The sequence below is a fragment of the Salvia splendens genome, unplaced genomic scaffold (assembly GCF_004379255.2).
Source record: "Salvia splendens isolate huo1 unplaced genomic scaffold, SspV2 ctg680, whole genome shotgun sequence".
NCBI classification, from domain to species: Eukaryota; Viridiplantae; Streptophyta; class Magnoliopsida; order Lamiales; family Lamiaceae; genus Salvia; species Salvia splendens.
In genome coordinates, this window is record NW_024599346.1 from 1 (window position 1) to 21,885 (window position 21,885).

A 21,885-nucleotide genomic window follows, 5' to 3' on the forward strand; every position below is an offset into this window, starting at 1 on the left:
TTCAGCTCCAAAGACAATAAATCATCTCCAATAACAAAGTTCAATAAGGCAAACAAACATGATCAATTGATACATATCTAAGTGTATTTAATCGGATGTAGCACTGAGATGACAGTGGTAACACGCAAAACTTATATAAAGCCACCATGTACGTAAAAAAGATCATTATGCTACTTTCTAATGTCAATCTACACTAATGTACGTACTCAGTTGGTAAGACGGTTCGACCAGAAATCACGGCACACAATGATTCGCAAGTAAGACAAGGGGTATCTCCACAACATAAATCACATTACATTGTCAGACAAATGATATGCTAAAGATGATGATACAAATCTCCAGTTTCAAGTTTTCAGGACAAACCTATAATAAGAGGGGTAATATTGGAACCAAAAAATGAAGCAAATGACCAAAAGCAAATTCAATATTGCACGTGGAAAAATATTCACTGTACCTCCCTAAAACAGAGATATAATATAAGTCTGCTATCACTTGTGATTGCTACTACCCTTCTTCTTCAGCAGGCTTCCAAACTTCTGCAGCAAAGGCTTCTTCTTCTTCTGACTGCCTGACTTCGAAGGTGGGCTCCCATTGTTCCCGGCGCTATCACCCGACACTGCCTCATTAACGTGATCATACAAATCAGCGCCTTGCCCATTCGGGTCTAGCTCATCCTCGAACGATTCTTGCTCCGTTTCTCTCCCGGGAGAGAAGTCCTTCGCGTCGATCTTGCAGCTTTCCCACATCTTGAGGTCGACTTCTGTGGATTCTGCGTTTTGTTCGCCATCTTTTAATTTCCCATTCGAGTTCTCGACTTCGTTAGCTTCAGCTTGCTGCTTCTCCTTGACAGGCAGCTCGTTTGGTTGAGACCGGGGCTCGGCTGCACGCCTCACGTCTCTCGTACCATTTGGTTCGGAGAATTCTACCACTTTCGGAAGCATATCATAGTCCTTCTCACAGTCCGTCAGGTCGCCACTTTCTTTCTCCTCCTGCTTGGCCAGAGCTTCTTCGAGCGACTTGGATAGCTCCTCGGCTTTTTCCTGAGATGCTGCTTCCCTTCTGCGCAGATCCTCATTCTCCGCAAGAATTCTCTGCAGTCGGCCTTCCATATCATTTAAACACTCTTTCAGCCTCGCATTCTCCTCCTTCGCTTCGCCATGTACATGCTTTAGGTACGTCGCCTCTGAATCAGCTTCGCTGAAGGACTTATTCAACCGCCCTATCTCCTCTCTCGTAACAGACGACTCTTCCTCCGCCAGTTTTAGCAAGCTAACCAGCCGGCTTACTTCGTTTTTCATGCTAACATTCTCTTCTTCAGACTGCTTCACTGAGTTCGCCATATCTACCTCCTTTTGCTCATACTCGGCCTTCAAACTATCATAATCAAGATTCGATTGTTCAAGCAATTTAATCAGCCTGCTCATTTCTTTTTCCATATGGGATTTCTCTTCCTCAAACTTTCTAACAGAGCTCACCAAATCTTGATCTTTCTGCTCCAACTCGGCCTCCAAGATACCATAATCGTGCTTCGACTGTTCAACTGAATCCATCAGCCTATTTATTTCGTTTCCCATGTAGGACTTCTCCTCTTCAGATTTCCTCGTGGTATTCACCAAGTTTAGCTCCTTCTGCTCCAACTCGGCCTTCAAGTTACCACAATCGTTCCTCAACTCCTCGACTGAATCAGTAAGAGCATCAATCTGTTTTCTTGCATCATTGATAATACTTTCATACTTCTCATTCGTTGAGTTCAGAGACAGTTTCAGATCCTCTATTTCTCTTTCGTAACTCTCTTTCTCAGCTTTACTAGAGATTAGCTTTTCCTTCACGTCTCTTGCTTCCGAAGAGACATCGTGCAATGCTGATGCCAAACTCTCCAACGCCTTCTTGCTTTTCTCCTCTTCGTCTCTGGATGTTTCCAGCTCTTTAGCGAGTTTGCTCTTCTCTTCTAACAGTGTTTCTAGGCTAGCAGCAGCGATGTTTTCGTTGTTCAATGCAATGCTTCTCATTTCTCTTGCGACTTCGAGTTCAGACTCGAGCACTTCAACCTTCTTCACCAGTTCAGAAGATTCTTCAATAGCTCGCTGAAGACTACGCTCAGTTTCCTCCAAGTCACCTTTCTGTCTATCGCTCGAGAACTCCAACAAACCGAGCTTCTCCTTAAGCACCTTGGTTTCAGACTTTGCTTCATGCAGCTGTTCATTATTCTCTTCTAGTTTCTTCACAGCGGTTCCAAGAGATTCTGAAGCCAACTTTTCTGATTCACGTGCTTGCTCAGCCTGAGACACTAGCTCCTCGACTCGTTGATGAAGCTCCGTCACTAGATTATGCGCATAACACTCAGACATCTTCCAAGCCTCGAGATCAACATTGAGTTGCTCCATTGCTGCCTCTTTCCGGGTCAATTCCTCCTCAAAAAGCTTCGCTTGTTCAAGTTCTTGTCTAAGAGAATGCATCTCCAACTCTAAACCTGACACCAATTCGTTGTTCTCAACGGCCTGCATCTCCACCCTCGACTCAAGCTCAGATTTCAAGCGGATCACTTCAGCAGACAGAACCTCGACCTTCTCCGCATGAATCTCAGCTATTTTTGTTGCATCGTCAGCATGGCTCAGTGCCTGGTTCTTCGCAGCAGACGTCATCGACAGTTCTTGCTTCAACTTCTGAAGCTCCTGAGTCGCAGACAGCAGCGCAGCCACATCCACGGCATGCTGGCTCCTCACATCCTCCAACTCCTTCCGCCATTCATCTTCCTTCACGTGATTCGCCCCAAACCCCACCTGCTCCATCTCAAGCGCCCGAAATTTCTCAATCTCAGAATTCTCCTCCGCTCGTTTCTGAGCCTGCAGAGCTTCCTCAATCTTCTTGTTCGCCTCATCACACAATCTCTGGGCTTCCTTCACCTCATCAAGAGCCCTCGCCTTTTCCTTCTCGACTGAATCCAACTTCTCATTCGCCTTCTTCAGCTCCTCCTGCGCTTGACTCAGCTCCACCTGAAGCTCCGAAGACGGCCTCACCATACGTGTTGGCTTTCTCTGACATGAAACACAAGATCAGCACAATGCAACTACACATTTAAAACATAGTTGCTTCGGCTTACATCAGTTGGGGTGCTGGGCTTAGGGGACATCCTCTCCATTTTAGCCTTGGGCGTGACTGATCCCGGGGATCGATCCATGGAGAGGCGGCCATTTTGCAACGAGGAAATCGCTTCTCCACTAGGCCTAGCAACTCCCCTGCTGATTCGAGGAGTTGCCGGTGATCCTTTAGCATTTGGAGTTCCAGATAAGCTAGATCTACACAAATCAGAAATTCTTCAACTGTTTCAACTTTAAATTTTCTAACTATAGCTAAAAATGCAAGATCCACAAATGCACTATTCATTGCACAATTCAGGCATGAAATCCAATTTCACAAAATACTACTATAATCCAAAATCCCAAATAAAGAATATTCTCTGTGAATTCCATTTCTACAGCAAATCCACCCAAAAAATTGAAGCATAAAACCTAAATAAAATAAACAGGATAACTATACAAATTCCAAAAACAAGAAATTAAAGTAACAATTTCTAGCTCCAATGTGTGTTTTTCTTCTCAATAAACACATATCTGATCACCAAACACGAAAATGTCAGATTCAATTATGTTCTAAAAAACGAAATTCAAACACACAAAAATCAAATCATCAGATCCACCACAAAAGTAGAGCTACGCTTACTTCGATTTAGCAGACATGGCGCAAAATCGAGAATCTATTGCTGCAATTCCTTCAAAAAGATTAGAAACTGGGGTTTATCTATAATGTCGACATCGTGGAAGGGAAGAGAAGAGAAGTGAAAATTATGACTCCATACTCTGGGAATAAACCTGAATCCAAAATCTGTACTTGGACTGGAGTTACCACAGAGTGATAATAGGAAAGAAAAAAGTAAATTAAAAAAATGGGAATGGAAATATTTGGGGAGGTGGATTTGAGTTGGGGTGTTCTTGTCGCAGATTGAATCAAACAACCGCTGCTCTTTCTCTTTTATTTTTTCTCTACCATCTTTAATTAGACGTGGAATTACCATATTACCCCTGCTTTTCCTCCATTGCAAAGCTGGTCTCAGGTTAGATAAACTGTGAAAGACAAAACGAAGAGAGAGACTGTGAATCTGCTTTTTTAAAACTAAAAAGAAGGTTGACGGAGAACTCTCATGAAGTAGATAAACTTGCAAGATTGAAAATTGTTTCCTTGAAAAAAATGTTTGAAAACCACTAAATTTGATTATATATGGTGAATCTCACAACTTTCGAAATAATTACTAGTACCTAATATTAAATTTACTTATTCCTATAATAGATACTCCCTCCGTCCGCGAATAGGAGTCCCGTTTTTCCATTTTTGTCCGTCCGCGAATAGGAGTCCCGGATCATAATTACCATAAATGGTAAAAAGGCCTCACATTCCACCAACTCATTTCACTCAAATATCATTTAAAACTAATATATATAAGTGGGACACATATTCAACTAACTTTTTTCCACCCACTTTTCTTAACATTTCTTAAAACTCGTGCCGGGTAGAAATGAGACTCCTATTCGTGGACGTTGGGAGTATCATACTTTGCTAATATCATAAAATTTTAGAACATACTCCCTCCGTCCTATTTTAGAAGTGCCAATCACTTTTGCCCACTTTTTTTTATAAAAATGATAATAAATATTAGTTAAAATGAAGAAATAATGAAGTAAGACATATAATACTGTTGAGAAGAGATAATATTTTTCAAAAAAATGTGACATTTTTTTGTGGAACTAAAAAAAAGTATGACATCTATTATGAGACAAAGAGAGTATAATGGAATAGTCAATATCAATTACTCTTTTATAATTTTATACTCCCCCAGTTCCATGTTAATAGAGTAAAGTTCTAAGTTAATTGAGTCATTTCTATTTTTAGCAAAAAGTAATTCTCTCTCTTACTTTATTCTCTTTTACTTTTTTGACTATCCATTTAACACACTATTCTTAAACTTCATGCTTTAAAGAAATGTCTCTATTAACAAAGAACGAAGGGAGTACTTGATAGAAATGCTCGACTGCTTAATACACTCAGTCAGTCACTTGAGCCCTTCAACAATTTAAATTTTTAAGTACTACTCTCTTCATCCCAATTAAGATGACACATTTTCATTTTTAGTTTGTCACAACCAAGATGACACATTTCTATTTTTGGTAACTTTCTCTCTTCGATTAATACTCTCTCCTATTGAATATTCAACTCTTATTTTCTCCCCATTTAGTATATATACCTACTCTTTATCTTTCCAATTAACAAAATTAGCAAACAACTTCTAAAATCTCGTGTCGACTAAGAGACGTGTGATCTTAGTATATACTAGTACTAGTATTGTGTATATTTATTCTACAAGTGTAGGTGGTCAGTTTGTTCGTCTCATGCACATAGTATGTTGTTTAATAGTACACATTTTTATAAGTTGTGTGATTAATAAAAAATTGTCCAAACTTTGTGGGTTTTTATGACATTTTGCAAAGTTTGTATGTCAAGGTTATGATTAATATGTGGAGTAAGTTTTCATTTGGAAAGTTTTGTTATAAAAGACATAATTAAATGTTTTCGATTGATGTTTATTGAGATAGGAATAAATTCAAGAAAAAGAAAGAAAATCTTATACTACTCCACTATGCTTCAAGATTCAATTTTTAGACTTTATTAAGAGAGAAACTTTAATCAAGAATGAACATTTTCTTTTGTTTATTGTGAAATTGAGATTAATGTGTGGATTTATTTGGTTTAATTTGGAAAGTTTTGTTGGAGAAGACATAATTAATTGAGGTAAGATGTGCTATTAATAACTTGGAATAAAATTCAAGAAAAAAGTATGTTACTAATTGATGGGGTACGAACTAAACCCTAATGGCAAGCCCAATAACAGTGACGGCCCATCAGCCCAGAGCCCAAGAAAGAGTATCTGTTCGGCACCAAAGAGTTCGGCACGACCAAAGAGTTCGGACTCAGCCTACAGCTCGGTAAAAGCCGACCAGTCAAGCTCTCCTCTCAGATCGGCAAGAGCTGATCGGTAAAGTCCAGCAGTTCGGTCTCAGCATTCGACCGAACTAGGAGTTAGTGGACTCATGAAAGGCCTCCACGACCTCCGCTATACCCACGATCTATTTAGTGGTACGAAGCAGTTATTGAGCAGTTATTGCTCACCCACGATCTTGTTAGTGGGGCTGCAAACCACGACCTTAGTTCAATGTATAAATAGAACTTAGATCAGATAGAAAAGGGTTAAGCTCTCTAGAGATAAAAGCATATAGCAAGTCTGTGTTGTAAGCTGTAATCCCAGATCAAGCAATACAATCTTGCCCTCCCTTCTTCCCGTGGACGTAGATTTACTTCAGTAAATCGAACCACGTAAATTCACCGTGTCGTAATTTATTTTTACGAGCATTCATCATCATCAATAATTCGCGGATTCATCACTGGCGCCGTCTGTGGGAAACAGAGAACAAAATTTGTGATAAAGCGAATTTTTGATCCATTTTTTCCACCCAAAAAATGCATACCAGATCGCAGAGTACCCGTATTCCTGCCCGTGAGAACCAGGAGGAAGCCAATCCATCCCACAGGTCTGGAAAACAGCCTAGGGATAAATCCACCACCAGTTCTCATGGCGAAGGAACAAGCCGCTCCAAAAATCGTCCCACTGAGTCTTCCCAGCAGCCCGATTTGAATGAGGCTGTCAAGCAGTTTTTGGAGGCGAAGCAGGAGGAATTCTTAACCTTCCTGCGAAAAGCCAAAAGCAGCCGGAGACGAAAACGACGGATTCTCCTTCCCCTCCGCACAAGAAAGTCACTACCGCAGTAGTGTCGCATCTCCCAGGAGAAAGAATCCCCGTCCCCCACATATTCCAGCTCCTCCTCGGTACCGGAATCACAGGAGAACTCAATCTCCTCCATACCGACGAGATATCGGATTCGCCGTGTACGGAGCACTGAAGACTCCGTTCTCGGACGACATCACCCGAACTCCCCTACCACAGAACTACCGAACTCCGTCGATGACTTACGACGGGCTCGTGGACCCTCACGATTTCTTGGGGCGCTATCAATATAACATGGCGAACCAGGGTCTCAACGAGGTCCACATGTGCAAGCTGTTTCCCGAGCTGCTCATCGGGAACGCGAGAAGGTGGTTCGATAGCCTCCCCCAGGGCAGCATCAGATCTTACCGAGATCTAATGGATGCCTTCCACAGGAGGTTCTTTCAGAAAGCGGAAGCCCGAATCACTTCGGCTCAGCTGCTTTCCATTCGTCAAGGTCGCGACGAAAAAATTAGCGACTTTATGACAAGATTCCACAAGGAATGCCTGCAAGTAGACGATCTCAACGATCTGCTTGTCATCTCGGCATTCCAAAATGGAATCCTGCCCGGAGCTCTCTACAGGAAGCTCGTTGAGTGCGGTCCGCAGACAGCTCAGGAAATGTGGGACATTGCGGACCAGTACTCCCGGGCCGATGAGGCAGACCGTCGCAAACGGTCGTTAGACAGCTCATCGTCCCGAGGAGACAGAAGGAAGCCCGATCATAGCGATCAGGGGCATCCTCGCCGGACTCCATTTGAAAGAATTCAAAGGGCTCCGGTGCAAGACAGATTGGGACCTCGTCTCAATCCCGAGAAGCCGCCCGCTCAGTTCGTACCGCTGAACAAGCCGAGAGCGGAAATTTTCGAACTGCACTCTGACCTGTTCGAAAAGCCAAAGCGGATGACGAAATCAGCCGCGCGCCGACCACAGGATAACTACTGCTCCTACCATCAAGACCACGGTCACGATACTGAGGAGTGCAGAAACTTGGCTGCAGGTATCGATGTTCTTGTGAAGGCAGGGACATTGAAAAAATACCGAAGCAAGCAGCCAAAGAAGAATAAAAAGCAGAGTGGTGCGAACTGCGCTCCTCAGGATCCGAAAAGGCAGCCGGATCCCGAAGACGATGACGAGCCGCAATATGATGGAGTAATCCAGACTATTGACGCGCTCCCTGCCGGGAAGACCAAGTCGTCCCTAAAGTCAGAACGCAGAGGCTCCAATCGAGAGGAGCCAACGCATAAAAGGCTGAAGCAGGACGAAGTGATTACGTTCTCGGCTGCTGATCCCGTCCCGGCCATCTCTCCTCACCAAGACGCCATTGTCATCCAAGCCGGAGTGGCAAACAAACTGATCCACAGGGTGTTTGTGGATACAGGAGCGTCGGTTAGCATTCTTTTTAAAGAGTGCTTCGACAAACTAGAAGTGGACCCAGCTCGGCTCAGTCCGGCTCCGCTTCCCCTGAAGAGCTTCACCCAGGAGGACACCCGCCCTGAAGGTATTATCAGCCTTCCGATCACGGTGGGGAAAGCGCCTACTAGCTCCAGTACGATGATTGAGTTTTTCGTGGTGAAAGCTCGGTCCCCGTACAACGTCATCCTGGGAAGAGACTGGCTCAACACAGTTCGGGCCGTTTGCTCCACCTATCACCTCACCATCAAGATCCCTACTAAAGGAGGGATAGCGGTCATCCGAGGTGACCAAAAGAGAGCAAAGGAATGTCTGCAAATTGCGCTTAGAAGTGCCGAGCAGTCAGATCGGCACCACCAAGCATAGCAATCACAGCAGCCGGAGTCAGAGGCGATGACCGAAGTCATACCGGAGCCGAACTCGATGACAGTTCAGCTGTACGAAGACGATCCATCCAGAACGGTTAAGATCGGTTTCGCGGGAACGCCCCTACTTCGGGAAAAAACCATCCAGCTCCTCAAGGAGTATAAAGACGTCTTTGCATGGTCTCCGTTGGACATGACCGGAGTGCCCCCCGAGGTAATCACTCATCGGTTAAATATTGATCCTTCAGTCCGGCCGATAAAACAGAAGCAAAGACTCTTTGCGGCAGAACGAAGTCAAGTCATCCATGACGAAGTCCGTCAATTATTGAAGGCGGATGTGTTATTCGAAGTGAAGTATCCTTCGTGGGTGGCCAATCCTGTCATGATCAAGAAAAAGGAAGGAGGATGGCGGATGTGCATAGATTTCACCGATCTAAATAAGCACTGTCCCAAAGATTGCTATCCCCTTCCGAACATAGATAAAAAAGTAGAAGCTTTGATAGGCTTTGAAATTTTTTGTTTTCTTGATCTGTACAAAGGATACCATCAAGTTTTAATGGATGAGATTGACGCTTCAAAAACGGCCTTCATTACTGATTTCGGCATTTTCGCTTATAAAAAGATGCCATTCGGTTTAAAGAATGCCGGAGCCACTTATCAAAGGATGGTAGACAAGCTTTTTCGGCACCTGATTGGAAAGGAGGTCGAAGTGTATGTTGACGATATAGTCGTCAAAAGCAAAAGCACTTCGGAGTACGAGCACAACCTCAAGTCCACTCTCAACGTGCTCAAGAAAGCCAACCTCAAACTTAATCCCCAAAAGTGTACCTTTTTGGTAGATTCGGGAAAGTTTCTGGGTTGTTGGGTTTCAAAGGACGGACTCAAGGCAAACCCCTCAAAAGTTCAAGTCGTTCAGAACATGGCAATGCCGAAGTCCATACATGACGTGCAAAGGCTAACCGGATGTCTAGCCGCACTGAATCGATTCCTTTCCCAAGCAGCCGAAAAGCAACTGCCGTTCTTCAAGGTGTTGAAAAAGGCACCAAAGTTCGAGTGGGGAGCCGAGCAGAAAAAGGCCTTTGACGAGCTCAAAAGTTATCTAGCCGAGCTTCCTATTCTCTCTGCTCCAACCGAAGCCGAAGTAATATTCTTATACTTAGCGGCATCGGATCAAACCATCAGCGCGGTGCTTGTACGAGAAGAAGGCCTAAAGCAGCTTCCCATCTACTTTACAAGCCGAGCATTAAGAGGTCCAGAAACAGGTATCAACCTCTGGAAAAATTGCTCTGGCATTAGTAAATGCAGCAAGGAGACTGCGGCCATACTTCTATGCTCACAAGGTATGCGTCTTAACTGATCTGCCACTTCGGCAAGTGTTGACCAAACCAGAAGCATCAGGCAGAATCGCCAAGTGGGCTATAGAGTTGGGAGAGCACACAATTGAATATCTACCTCGGAAAGCCATCAAGGGACAAGCCTTGGCAGATTTTCTTGCAGAAGCAAAGTTCGATCAAGCAATTCCTGTTATTGCCGAACAGAAGAATTCTGCCAATGCCGAACTAGCACAGCCCTTGGAATCCGAAGTAGAGCCGCCGGACTGCTGGAGCGGATTCGTAGATGGAGCTTCAAACAAGATGGGAAGTGGAGCTGGTATTTTACTTGTCGCTCCCGACGGACACGAGGTAACCTACTCACTTCGGTTCCTATTCCCCACTACTAATAATGAAGCCGAGTACGAAGCCCTCCTGGCCGGACTCCAGTTAGCGCAAAGTCTGCTCGTCAAATCTCTCAAAGTCCATTGTGATTCACAAGTCATAGTAAATCACATGTTGGGTACAAGTGAAGCCGTGACGAGAGAATGAAGAAGTATTTGGACAAAGCGCAAAGCATCAGCCGAAGTTTCTCCTATTTTCGGATAATCCGCATTCCCAGAGCGGAAAATAGCCGAGCAGATACCTTAAGTAAGTTGGCCTCAGATCCGAGCTCAAAGGCGGAAGAATTAATGCATCGAAGCATTGATGAAGCCGAGGTACATTCAGTATCCAGCTCGCCGAACTGGATGACGCCGATCTTGCAGTATCTGGATCAAGGACAATTGCCCGAGGATAAGAGAGAAGCTCGGAAGATCACGTGCCGAGCACTTCGGTACGAACTTCATGAAGGAGTCCTCTTTAGAAAGTCTTACCTCCAGCCGTTATTGCGGTGCGTAGGACCAGAAGAGACGGACTACATCCTCAGAGAAGTTCATGAAGGATCGTGCGGTAGCCACATCGGAGCCAGAGCTTTAGCTAAAAAAGTTCTGAGATGGGGATATTATTGGCCAACCATGGTACAAGAGGCAGTGCAGCTCGTCAAGAAGTGTACGAAGTGCCAAATTCATGCAAATGTCCCAAGGATGCCGCAGACCGATCTATACACTATGCAAAGCCCTTGGCCTTTCATGCAATGGGGCATAGACATAGTGGGACCACTTCCTCAAGCTCCTCGGCAAATGAAATTCCTTATCGTTGCCGTGGACTACTTCACGAAGTGGGTGGAGGCTGAACCATTAGCTACGATAACGAGCTCAAAGGCATTGGACTTCGTCTGGAAGAACATAGTGTGCCGATTTGGCATACCCCACATCCTCATCTCGGATAATGGGACTCAGTTCACCGACAAGACGTTCAAGAATTGGTGCCAAGAGCTGAACATTCAACAGCGGTTCACTTCGGTCTCCCATCCCCAAGCAAACGGACAAACGGAAGTAACGAACCGGATTCTGGTGAAAGGGTTAAAAGCTCGGTTAGAACAAGCCAAAGGACAATGGGTAGAAAATCTCCCTCAAGTCCTATGGTCCTACCGAACTACACCCAAAACCTCCAACGGTGAAACTCCGTATAGTCTGGTGTACGGCACTGAAGCCGTAATTCCGGTGGAGATCGGCGTACCCAGTCCCCGAACTCTAAATTTCTCCTCAGAAATGAATGACGACGGACTGAGAGCAGAACTAGATCTCGCCGAAGAAAGAAGAGAATTGGCGTGCATAAAAGCAGCCAAGTATAAGGAGCAAGTAGCCCGGTATTATAACCAAAGGGTGAAAAAGCTTCAATTTCAAGTGGGAGATCTCGTCTTGAGAAACAACGAAGTAAGCCGAGCAGAAAAGCTGGGCAAACTCGAACCCACATGGGAGGGTCCGTATCGGGTGTCAGAAGTCCTCGGCAAAGGGTCTTATAAATTGACTCACATGTCAGGAGAACAAGTACCCCGAACATGGCACGTCTCCAACCTCAAGAAGTTCCACTTGTAAGAGACAAAGTCCGGTCAGTCTGTCTTGTGTCTAGTTCGGTCATAGGGGTACATGTTTTTATTTGTTTGTTTTTACTTGTACCTTTTACTTGTCGTTTTATAAAAAGTTTAAAGTTTTTTTCTTTCGTCTTTTTCATTTTTTCTCTATGTGTTTTGTCTCTATGTGCTTGTCGTCTCTTACAAATGGTACCAAGGTATATCGTTCTTTAAAGACTGATCCCCTTTTTAGATCGATTATTAAAGACTATTGTGAGTCCAAGCTTCTAAGGAGGATATAAGACCACAATTCAGCTTAACAAGCAGTCCGTCTGAAACGAACTGCAATAAGCCAACGATTGTGAGTCCAAGCTTCCAAGGAGGATACAAGACCGCAATTCAGCTTAACAAGCACTTCGTCTGAAACGAACTGCAATAAGCCAACGATTGTGAGTCCAAGCTTCTCAGGAAGATACAAGACCACAATTCGGCTTAAGAAATAAGCACTTCGTCTGAAACGAACTGCAATAAGGGAAAGTCCGATCCACGCGATAAACCTCGCCGAATTAGGACGACCAAGTTCGGTCAAAGAAGTTTACCTCATAAGACCGGGGACGACCATGTCTAGTCAAAGAGGTTTACTGCATAAGACCACTTCGGTTAACTGGGAAAGTCCGATCCACGCGATAAAACTCGCCGAATTAGGACAAGGGAAAGTTCGATCCCGGCGACAAAAATCGCCAAATTAGAACACAAACCAAGTCCGGTCAAAGATGTTTATTTCATCAGACCAAAGACGAGTCCGGTCAAAGATGTTTATTTCATCAGACCAAAGACGAGTCCGGTCAAAGATGTTTATTTCATCAGACCAAAGACGAGTCCGGTCAAAGATGTTTATTTCATCAGACCAAAGACGAGTCCGGTCAAAGATGTTTATTTCATCAGACCAAAGACGAGTCCGGTCAAAGAAGTTTACTTCATAAGACCAAGGACCAAGTCCGGTCAAAGAAGTTTACTTCATAAGACCGAGGACAAGTACGATGAAATTTTTTCGCTAAGCTGTAAATACAGTGTTAGAAGCGAAAACAAAATTTCATTTTTCAAATCTTGTTCGGCATACAACTCAGCTACCCTACAAAATGGCGTTACGCTATTACAAAGGACTATTCTACTGTCCAGGGTTGCTGAAGTTAAGCCACCTATCTGCAAAATCCTCTGGAAGCCGAGTTCGGTTGTTCCGAGCAGATGAAGAATAAGCAGGTCGACGAGATGCTATCCTCGACCCAACGCCTCTTCCCCGAGCCCGAGAAGTCCTAACACCTCGGCGATGAAGAGTCTCTGCAATAATCATCTGCTGATCTTGCTCGCTCATAGTCACAACTCCTCGGCGAATTTCAGTCCGTCCCTGTCTTGACGATTCCGGTTGCTCCTGAGCCCGTTCTCGTCTTGACGTTTCCGGCTGTTCCGGAGTTCGTTGTTGACTGGGAGTAGGATTTTGAACAAGGGAACCAGAGGTTTGATCTGGAGTGCGAGCATCTGTTGGCACGATATGCCGAAGGAATCTTTCTATGGAGGGGCGCCGAGAAAGAACAATGTCGTACCGAGAAGCCCAGCGCCGTAATGATTTCACAACTTGTTGGCAAGCCGAGCTCTCCAGCGCATTGTTCCTCCGGAGTACATGATATTCCTCCCACAGTTCGTCAACTCGACTCTGAACATCTGATATGGTCACTCCCCCGCGCACACGGATGTAATCCTCGTACGCAGTCCTCTCAGCAATGGTCGTATTCAGCTCGGCCTCCAGATCCTTCTTATCGGACTCTAAGTCCTTATTATCGGCCTCCAGCTTCACTAAACGAGCCAGAAGCTCGTCATTCTTCGTCTGATCGGCTATAGCTCTTTTCTCAGCTTCGTCTAAAGCCGAAGAGTACAGCCGTTTCCAGTGAAGTATCTCCATCTCCTTGAGTACAAAGCAGCTATATTAGTTCGGCAGCTGTACCGAGCAGATAGTAAAATACAACAGGAATAAAGGCGAGTACGAAAAGCTATACGAAGACAAGTGTAGAGAATTTTTCATTCACAAGGAAAATTTTTTACACTAGGAGGGCTTCAAGGCCATTTTACAAGGAAGAAACTAGACTAAGAGAAGGGAGACGAAATCATACTCCGCCAGCTTCGTCTCCGGCTCCTTGGTCTGGTTCAGCTTCTTTCTCCTGAGCTACCTCAGCCTCGGCCTCGCATCCTGCCGGCCTCGCCTCCGCCTCCTGATCGGCTTCCTTCTCCGGATGCCCGGCCCGCTCGACTTCGGCCTCCAGCTCCAGCGGCTCGGCCTCACCCTCTCCGTTGTAAGTCGAAGCGGGTGAAACGGGTCCCACGGAGGCAAAGATAGCCTCCAGGTTCTCGTCCCGATCAGCTCGACAACTCCGGACTCGGTCTGCAGAAAGCAGGACCGAGGATGAAGCGAGCTCCTCAAGGAGCGGCAGATTCTGAAGCCGAGCTGCTATCTCTCGGCTGTACAGAGGCAGCACGACGTCGGCCCCCTGCTCGCCCTTATCGGTAATTAGCCTTACCAGACTACCGACAAAGGCCGAGAACTGGCTGCTCAAAAAGAGTTTCTCCGTGTAAACACGGAGAGCCTCCCCTGGGCAGCCACGGCGGCAGCATCCCTCCGTTTCGTCTGCTCTCGCTGGATGACGAGCTGGTTTTTGGCAAACTGAGCTTCATCCTGGGCCGAAATCCTAGCAGCTCTGGCCTTCTCAAAGTTAGCCTCAGCCTGTTCGGCCCGATGACAAGCAGCCGCCAACTTCCTCTGCATCTCAGCATAGTCATTGGACGCTTTGGAGAGTTCGACGGCGACGAGCTTGGAGAGCATATCGTTCCTCTGAAAATGGATAAAGAAAAAAGTCAACAAAGGGCCACAAAAAATACAGGAAAAAAGCAAGGCCAGAAAATCAAGAAGAGAATTCACCTCGGCGAAGTCCGTGGGCCATAAAAACGGCTCACAGATATGTTCCGAAGGAGGCGCCAAGACCACGTCTTTCTCTGGCGCTCTCGGGGGCTTCTGGGCCTTCCCCCTCCCCTTTGCCGAAGTCGACTCCGGTTCTTCGGATCCGAAGAGGTTTTTTGCCTTTTCGGAGTCCTCTCGGCATCAGACGCCGAGCTGGTGTTTTTTCGGCCTCTCCGGCTCCTTGGACTCCGAAGATTTGCGGCTAGCCTTACTCAGCATGTACACTGCCAAAAAGCAAGAAAGCAAAGTCAGATTTCTTCGTTAAGCAGAGGAGTAGAGCATAAAGATAAAGAGAAATCCTCACCCTCGGCCTCTTCGTCCGAAGACGAGATGTTGAACACGACGTCGCCCTTGACGAGCTCAGACTCCGTGTATTGTATTTCCTAATATGGGAATCTTGTTGAGCTCGCCATCGAGCGCGTCCAACGGTTCAGGCCGAGGGTGACGGATAACGGACTCCGGCCCTCTACAGGCGAAAATAGGAGCCGCGGTCCTATCATAGTAGAAGAAGCGATTTTGCCACTTCGGCCACTTCGTTTTACAAAAGGCTCTAAAGGGCTGTAAAGGGATCAAGTAAAACCAAGACCCCTTCCTCTTAAATTGAAAGAATTTAAGGATCGCCTTCAAAGACAAATCCCTTCCTAACCTACGGAGTTCGGCAGCGAAGGCCGACAAGTGCCTCCAAGAGTTCGGAGTCACTTGGCCTAAAGGAAGCTGAAAAAAATCTAGTAAATCTATAAAGGCAGAAGGGAGGGGGAAACGAAGCCCGCATTCCAAGCAGGCCTCGTACACGGTGGCGTACCCTCCGGCGGGGAGTCAGCCCTATGATCACCGTCAGGTACCACCGCCTTCCCCCCAGGAAAAAAGTATTTTTCGGGTAGGGATATCACAGTATCCTTACTCAAAATACTATGGAAACTCTACAGTCTTCTCCCCGGACTCTTTCCGGCCAGAAGACCCCTTATCCCCTTTCCTACCGCTACCCGACTCCGAAGAAGAAGAAGACATTTTTCTTACTTTTGAAGATGAAGAAAGTCGGAAGAAGCTCTTGAAAGCGGAAGAAAATTTCTCGAAAAAGAGAGAGTATAGAAGACGCAACAGCAAAAGTGCTTCAATGATGAAGAAAGGAGCATATTTATCAGATTCGGGAAAGATTTCGAGATCGTTGCGCCGTTTCGAATCCCACCTTTTCAGGATTCAACGGCCGGATTTTACTGTCGCATTTAATGCAGGCACGCGCAAGGCACGTCCCCTGACGTCAGCCTCCCCCTTACCATTATCCAGAATGCCGAAGTGACTCACCTCGCCGAAGTGATTCACTTCGCTTTTCGGGGGGGGTAGTGATGGGGTACGAACTAAACCCTAATGGCAAGCCCAATAACAGTGACGGCCCATCAGCCCAGAGCCCAAGAAAGAGTATCTGTTCGGCACCAAAGAGTTCGGCACGACCAAGAGTTCGGACTCAGCCTACAGCTCGGTAAAAGCCGACCAGTCAAGCTCTCCTCTCAGATCGGCAAGAGCTGATCGGTAAAGTCCAGCAGTTCGGTCTCAGCATTCGACCGAACTAGGAGTTAGTGGACTCATGAAAGGCCTCCACGACCTCCGCTATACCCACGATCTATTTAGTGGTACGAAGCAGTTATTGAGCAGTTATTGCTCACACCACGATCTTGTTAGTGGGGCTGCAAACCACGACCTTAGTTCAATGTATAAATAGAACTTAGATCAGATAGAAAAGGGTTAAGCTCTCTAGAGATAAAATCATATAGCAAGGCTGTGTTGTAAGCTGTAATCCCAGATCAAGCAATACAATCTTGCCCTCCCTTCTTCCCGTGGACGTAGATTTACTTCAGTAAATCGAACCACGTAAATTCACCGTGTCGTAATTTATTTTTACGAGCATTTATCATCATCAGAAATTCGCGGAATCATCACTTGGCATTGCTCAACCCTTACCAAACTCAATTTTCATGAATATACACTATATATATGTATATAGCTCTGACTTTCTACTAAACAAAATATCTCCAACTCTGTGCACTCTATCATTAGACTTCGACCTCATTCGACGACCTGGGGTCATTTGCCTACGTTAATGTCGAGCAGAGGAAGGATGTCGTCAACGGGCCAACGCCATCAGCCTCGCGTCCTGCTAATCACACCCTGAATCGATAGCAAAAACTGTAAGCTACAAGAAAGAGTATGAGTAAAGAAAGATGAATTTAGTTGAGGTATCCGTTGCGCTGACCTGGTTCTTTGTTGATGTCCGTTGAGGTAGCAGCTGCAGCGTCCGTGCCACGTTTGTTATCTTGCACACCAGCCGATTGATCTACCACTTCTTTCCAGGCTGCACTAGAAATCATATTTTTTACAAGACTGCACAAAATAAAACAAACATTCTCCTACACATTCATTCTTTTACGAACCTGGTTGGATTTGCTGTGGACTGAGCTCCTAGCTTCGGCGTTGCAGATTGGCTGCAAGGTCATGGTTTTTGCTGGATCCTCGGACTTGATATTTTGAGATGTACTAGGAGTTTCGCAATTTATCAGAGTACTTGATCCCGTGGCACAAGTCACAGGGGGGCGTGGAGCTAGAGGAACGAAGGGTGGCCTTGGGACGGAACTGGGATATGCTTGAGCAGGATGACCGTATACTGGATGGTTTTGACCGGGCATTCTCTGGAAATTGGCAAGCCCGGGCACTGTAGAGGAAAAGTGTGGTACTTGGAGGGGAGGAACGGGATATATAGGACAGCTGGAGGATCCAACGTTCATGTCTAGCGGCATACCCATCCCGTAAGCCATGCCCATACCACTCCGACGCCCATTGGTTGGAAATGTGGAACATGAGCAGGATGCATTGGCTGCATTCCGGTCGGGAACATCATTGGAGGCATGCATAGCCCTGAACCCATGGACATAATCTGCAATAAATAAGATTTCAAATGACTGAAACTCCTTTTACGATATCCTCAGGCAGGGCTAACGAGAGAGCATGACCGTTCACAGTTGTTATGAAGTTTATACTTCTGAAAAAGGAAAATATGGAATGCTTGAAAATCTTTGCATTACCTGTACTTGTAGTTGGAGGGTTTTTAGATATTCAATGGCTTCGTCGAGCATTGATGCTTTATCTGCCTGACAGTGGAAAATGATAGAACTAATCAAAACCAAAGGAGTTAGAAAGCTTATAAAAAACAACAAGAACAAATGAAGCAAGGTGGTGTTGAGGGGCAGATTTAGCTTCTGTAAAACAAGAATACTCGAAACAAGAACAGATTTCATAAACATGAGTTATGGTTGAATTCAGCACGAGGTAGAAATCTCAGAATGTACTTACCTTATTGCAATTCGGTATGAGTTCTTGTAAAGCACGCATTTTCTCATTGATCCTATCTCTCCGTCTCTGTTTACACATTATAAAATGGAGATCAATACTTGTGAACAAAGTGAATTGAATCCAGAAAGACTGAGAATTGTTGGCTGATAAGATTCTTGTTTACCCTTTCGGAAAGATTATGCACTTCTGCTGCCCGGCTTCTCCTAGATCCTCGTACACAAGTTGCTTTTTTCGCATCAACAGATTCGGTTTCAACATCCTGTCCATAAAAGTGTTAAGATAAACCAATAGCTAACATAAAAAGAACATTCAGCATACTTTCTCATTACTCACATCGCTACGGCATTCTGAGTCCTCAATATCGCAGAACTTTCTTTTTGAATATTGCGTTTGCTCGCAAGAAAGTCTATCAGCACTATTTCCAGAGCCAACAGAAGAAGAAGCAACCATAGGCTCAACAGTCCTATCACCCTCAGGGCTCCTTTTGCTGAACTGTAGTTATTGCTTAGAATCGGAGGCTTGTCGTTCTTGATGGGAGTTTCTTTGCACAAATTATCGGCTCTTTCTGGAGGGCATGAATCCTGAGATGCCTTAACGACTGGTTCGCTAGAACCCACCGCAGAGTATACACCAGAACCATGGGACTCAAAGTCTTTTGGCATGCTCTTAGCTTGATCGAGGTGTATAGACTTGACTGGATTACTGCAATTGGCAGCTGAACCTTTTTCCTTATTTTCATTTCTCTCCACAACCGATGATACCGACTTAGGAATTCCATCAGAGTTCGGGAGGTTTGCTTTGGCAAGAGTAGCTGGCCTTGAGAAATGGGAGAAGTTGAGAAAATTCGAATGATTAGTAGGTGGTTGAATGCTAACAGTATCTCTACTTTGAGCTGGATTCCTGAATACAGCATCCAGTTGATCTTTCGAGTTATTGCTAACAATATCCGTGACGCCAGATCCTAAGGCGTCTGATGTCTGGCGATGAAGCTGAGGCAGCCATGAGCCATAAGGACGATCTTTAGAAGAAGAAACCTTCACATTGTTAGCCCCACTCTGCAGATTACTAACAGTCTGTCCGCAACTACTCCTCTTATCCACTGATGCAAAGCTATTCTGTGTAGACAATCCATTAGTCGTAACACCAGATAAATGAGGTAGAATCTCGGAAGCATAACCTTGTCCGAGAGCATCATCCATGGGATAACTTAACCACGGAGCGATCTCATCATCTTGGCCTAAATCCAGGTCCCCTGAAGGCACCACCGATGCCATATCATTCATGATAGACTCAACTCCATATTTTCCATACCTTGCAGTGGTAGAATCACGAGCTCTCGATGTGGTAAGTGTAGGGCTTCTTGTAACCCTACTGGGCTGACCTTGCATCATAACCTGCCCATTCTCCCAAACTAGTTCAACTAATTCATTCTCAGGCCTGCACACAAGATCACCAAATATAACAATGAATCAAATAAAAACACACACAAAACCAATAAAAACGGCCATATTCGATTAGCTCGAGTCTTACTTAGAAGACATGTCGGCTGGAGCCGGTTTTTGATGGCTAGATTCAAGTTTTCCTCTAGCCATTCTCAAAACTCTGAAAGAGGCATTGTGAAAAAATAGAACACCTTTCTCTGAAATCTCTGAGCTCTTGCAGCTTAATGCTAATGAAAAAGGTACATGGCTGAAGAAATCCCACCAACAGAAACTGTGTGAACCAGAATTACATCAATAAAACTCCCAAATCACATCCAAACCAAAACCATAAAATACTCCATGAATAAGGATCCACCTAAAACTACAAGACATTTTTCGGTTTCAAGATAGCTACAAGAGCATGTAAATAGAGAAAAAAAATAAGAAGCAAACAAGTAGAAATATTATATTGGTGTGAGATTGTCTTAATCTAGTTAAGTCATAATCAGTAGAAGTAGTTTAGATTACCAGTCTCAAACTCATTAATTTAATACTCTTATAATAGAGCAGAAATACATTAAAAATACCAAATTGAGCTTGTTTAACTCAAAAATTGAATCTTGCTCAATCCAAATTCAATCATTAGCAGAATAAGCCACATGAAATCTTCTAGTACTATAAATTATTCAACAACCCAGAGATCTTTCCCCTTAATCCCACAAGGCAAAAATTAATCTTGAAGAAAAACAAAACCTACCTCCTAAAATCAGCTCCAAAAGATACAATCTTTTACTAGGGATGTTTCCCAATATCTATCTTCAAAGATTTAAGCCTTTCCTTACACTTTTCCAAGATGCATTCTTTACTCCTTTTTCACTATGAGCTATGATGGCTTTCTTGTATTCACCACTAATCCAATGTGTGGTTAAAAGCTCAATCTTTCAACATCCAGCTATTTGGTTTGAGCTTCGAGGTTTCTAAACTATAAATACATTAGCATATAAGTAGGGAGGGGGAGGGAGAGGAAGAGAGAGAGGGACTAATTTGGTGGTGGCGGAGGGGAAAAGCATTGAAATCAAAGGCAGTTTGGTATATATATGAGCTTGGCTTCCCACAAAATACCCCATAGCTTAGGACTTATGTAAAGCTCTGGCTTTATGAAATTGTTGTTGAATTTTGTGCTTTGTGGAGACTTAGGGCATCTCAGTGGTGCGGATGTCCCGGAGGACATCCCGCTGACATCTCAAAAACACATTCTGCACGTCATAAGGACTTTCCACTGCACTGTCACATTATAAGGACATCCGACGGACTTCCCACAATATAAAAATTCACAAATTCACCAAATTAAACAATTTACGAAATTAAAATTTTGATACGAATAATGAGAAAATGCAACCACTTTATTTAAACAAAAGTTACATAATTATTAAAAAAACATACATAATTTCTATAAAAAAATGCATAGTTAAAACAAAAATACATAGTTCAACGAGTCGTATATATTGTTGGTTATTTTAGTTTAATTGGATTAACTTGATTGATCAATATTGTCATAATGAGACATCATATAAGTTTAGAAGTGCGGAGTGCACGCTTGTTTGAATTCATTATGATTAGACGGGGTTCGGGGGCAACGCCCCCGAGTAGGCGGGGGCGGTGCCCCTGGCTGGGGTTGAGCTGTGTAGAAAATTCATCCGGAAATATAATTTTTGATAGTCGAAGGACTGATTTACAATGTTCGAAACTCCTTAAAAATCTCCCTAACATATATAGAGTTTTTTAAAAAATAAAAAATCGGGACGTCTCTACGCGTTCAACGCAATGGCGGACGTCCGCCGGACGTCCCCGAGAACGCCGGTGTCCGCAGCGGACGTCCGTATCAATGCCTCTCTCGCCTAATGGCGTACGTCCCGCGCGGACGTCTGCCGGGACGGGCGCCATTGCGGATCTCTTAACGAGGCTCTCAACTCCTAACTCTATTTTTAAGAATCTTGATTCTTGTTTAATTTATTTATTTAACTAAATTCTTAATGAGAGGTCCCTCCGATTTGTTGAATTTTGTGCTTTGTGGGGACTTACAAGGAGAATTGAGTTTGTTACTACTATTTTTAGGATTATTATGATGTGGGGTCCAATTGAATACAATCATTTTTCTCTCTCTTTTTAATTGGGGCGACTTAGTCAAATGTTGAAATTGTT

General features: G+C 44.5%; 1 protein-coding gene and 1 pseudogene across 1 annotated transcript; both read right to left on the reverse strand.

Annotated features, from left to right (window-relative positions):
- Positions 1-258: 258 nt before the first annotated feature.
- LOC121790954 (WEB family protein At5g16730, chloroplastic-like) lies at positions 259-4,128 on the reverse strand. The gene is made up of 3 exons (XM_042189039.1): positions 3,721-4,128; positions 3,101-3,296; positions 259-3,035 (listed from the first exon to the last, which is right to left on the reverse strand). The coding sequence occupies exons 1-3, from the start codon at positions 3,735-3,737 to the stop codon at positions 489-491; spliced, it is 2,760 nt and encodes a 919-aa protein (XP_042044973.1). The 5' UTR covers positions 3,738-4,128; the 3' UTR covers positions 259-488.
- Positions 4,129-16,839: 12,711 nt separating this feature from the next.
- Positions 16,840-20,779, reverse strand: LOC121790955 (annotated as a pseudogene).
- Between the last annotated feature and the right edge of the window lie 1,106 nt (positions 20,780-21,885).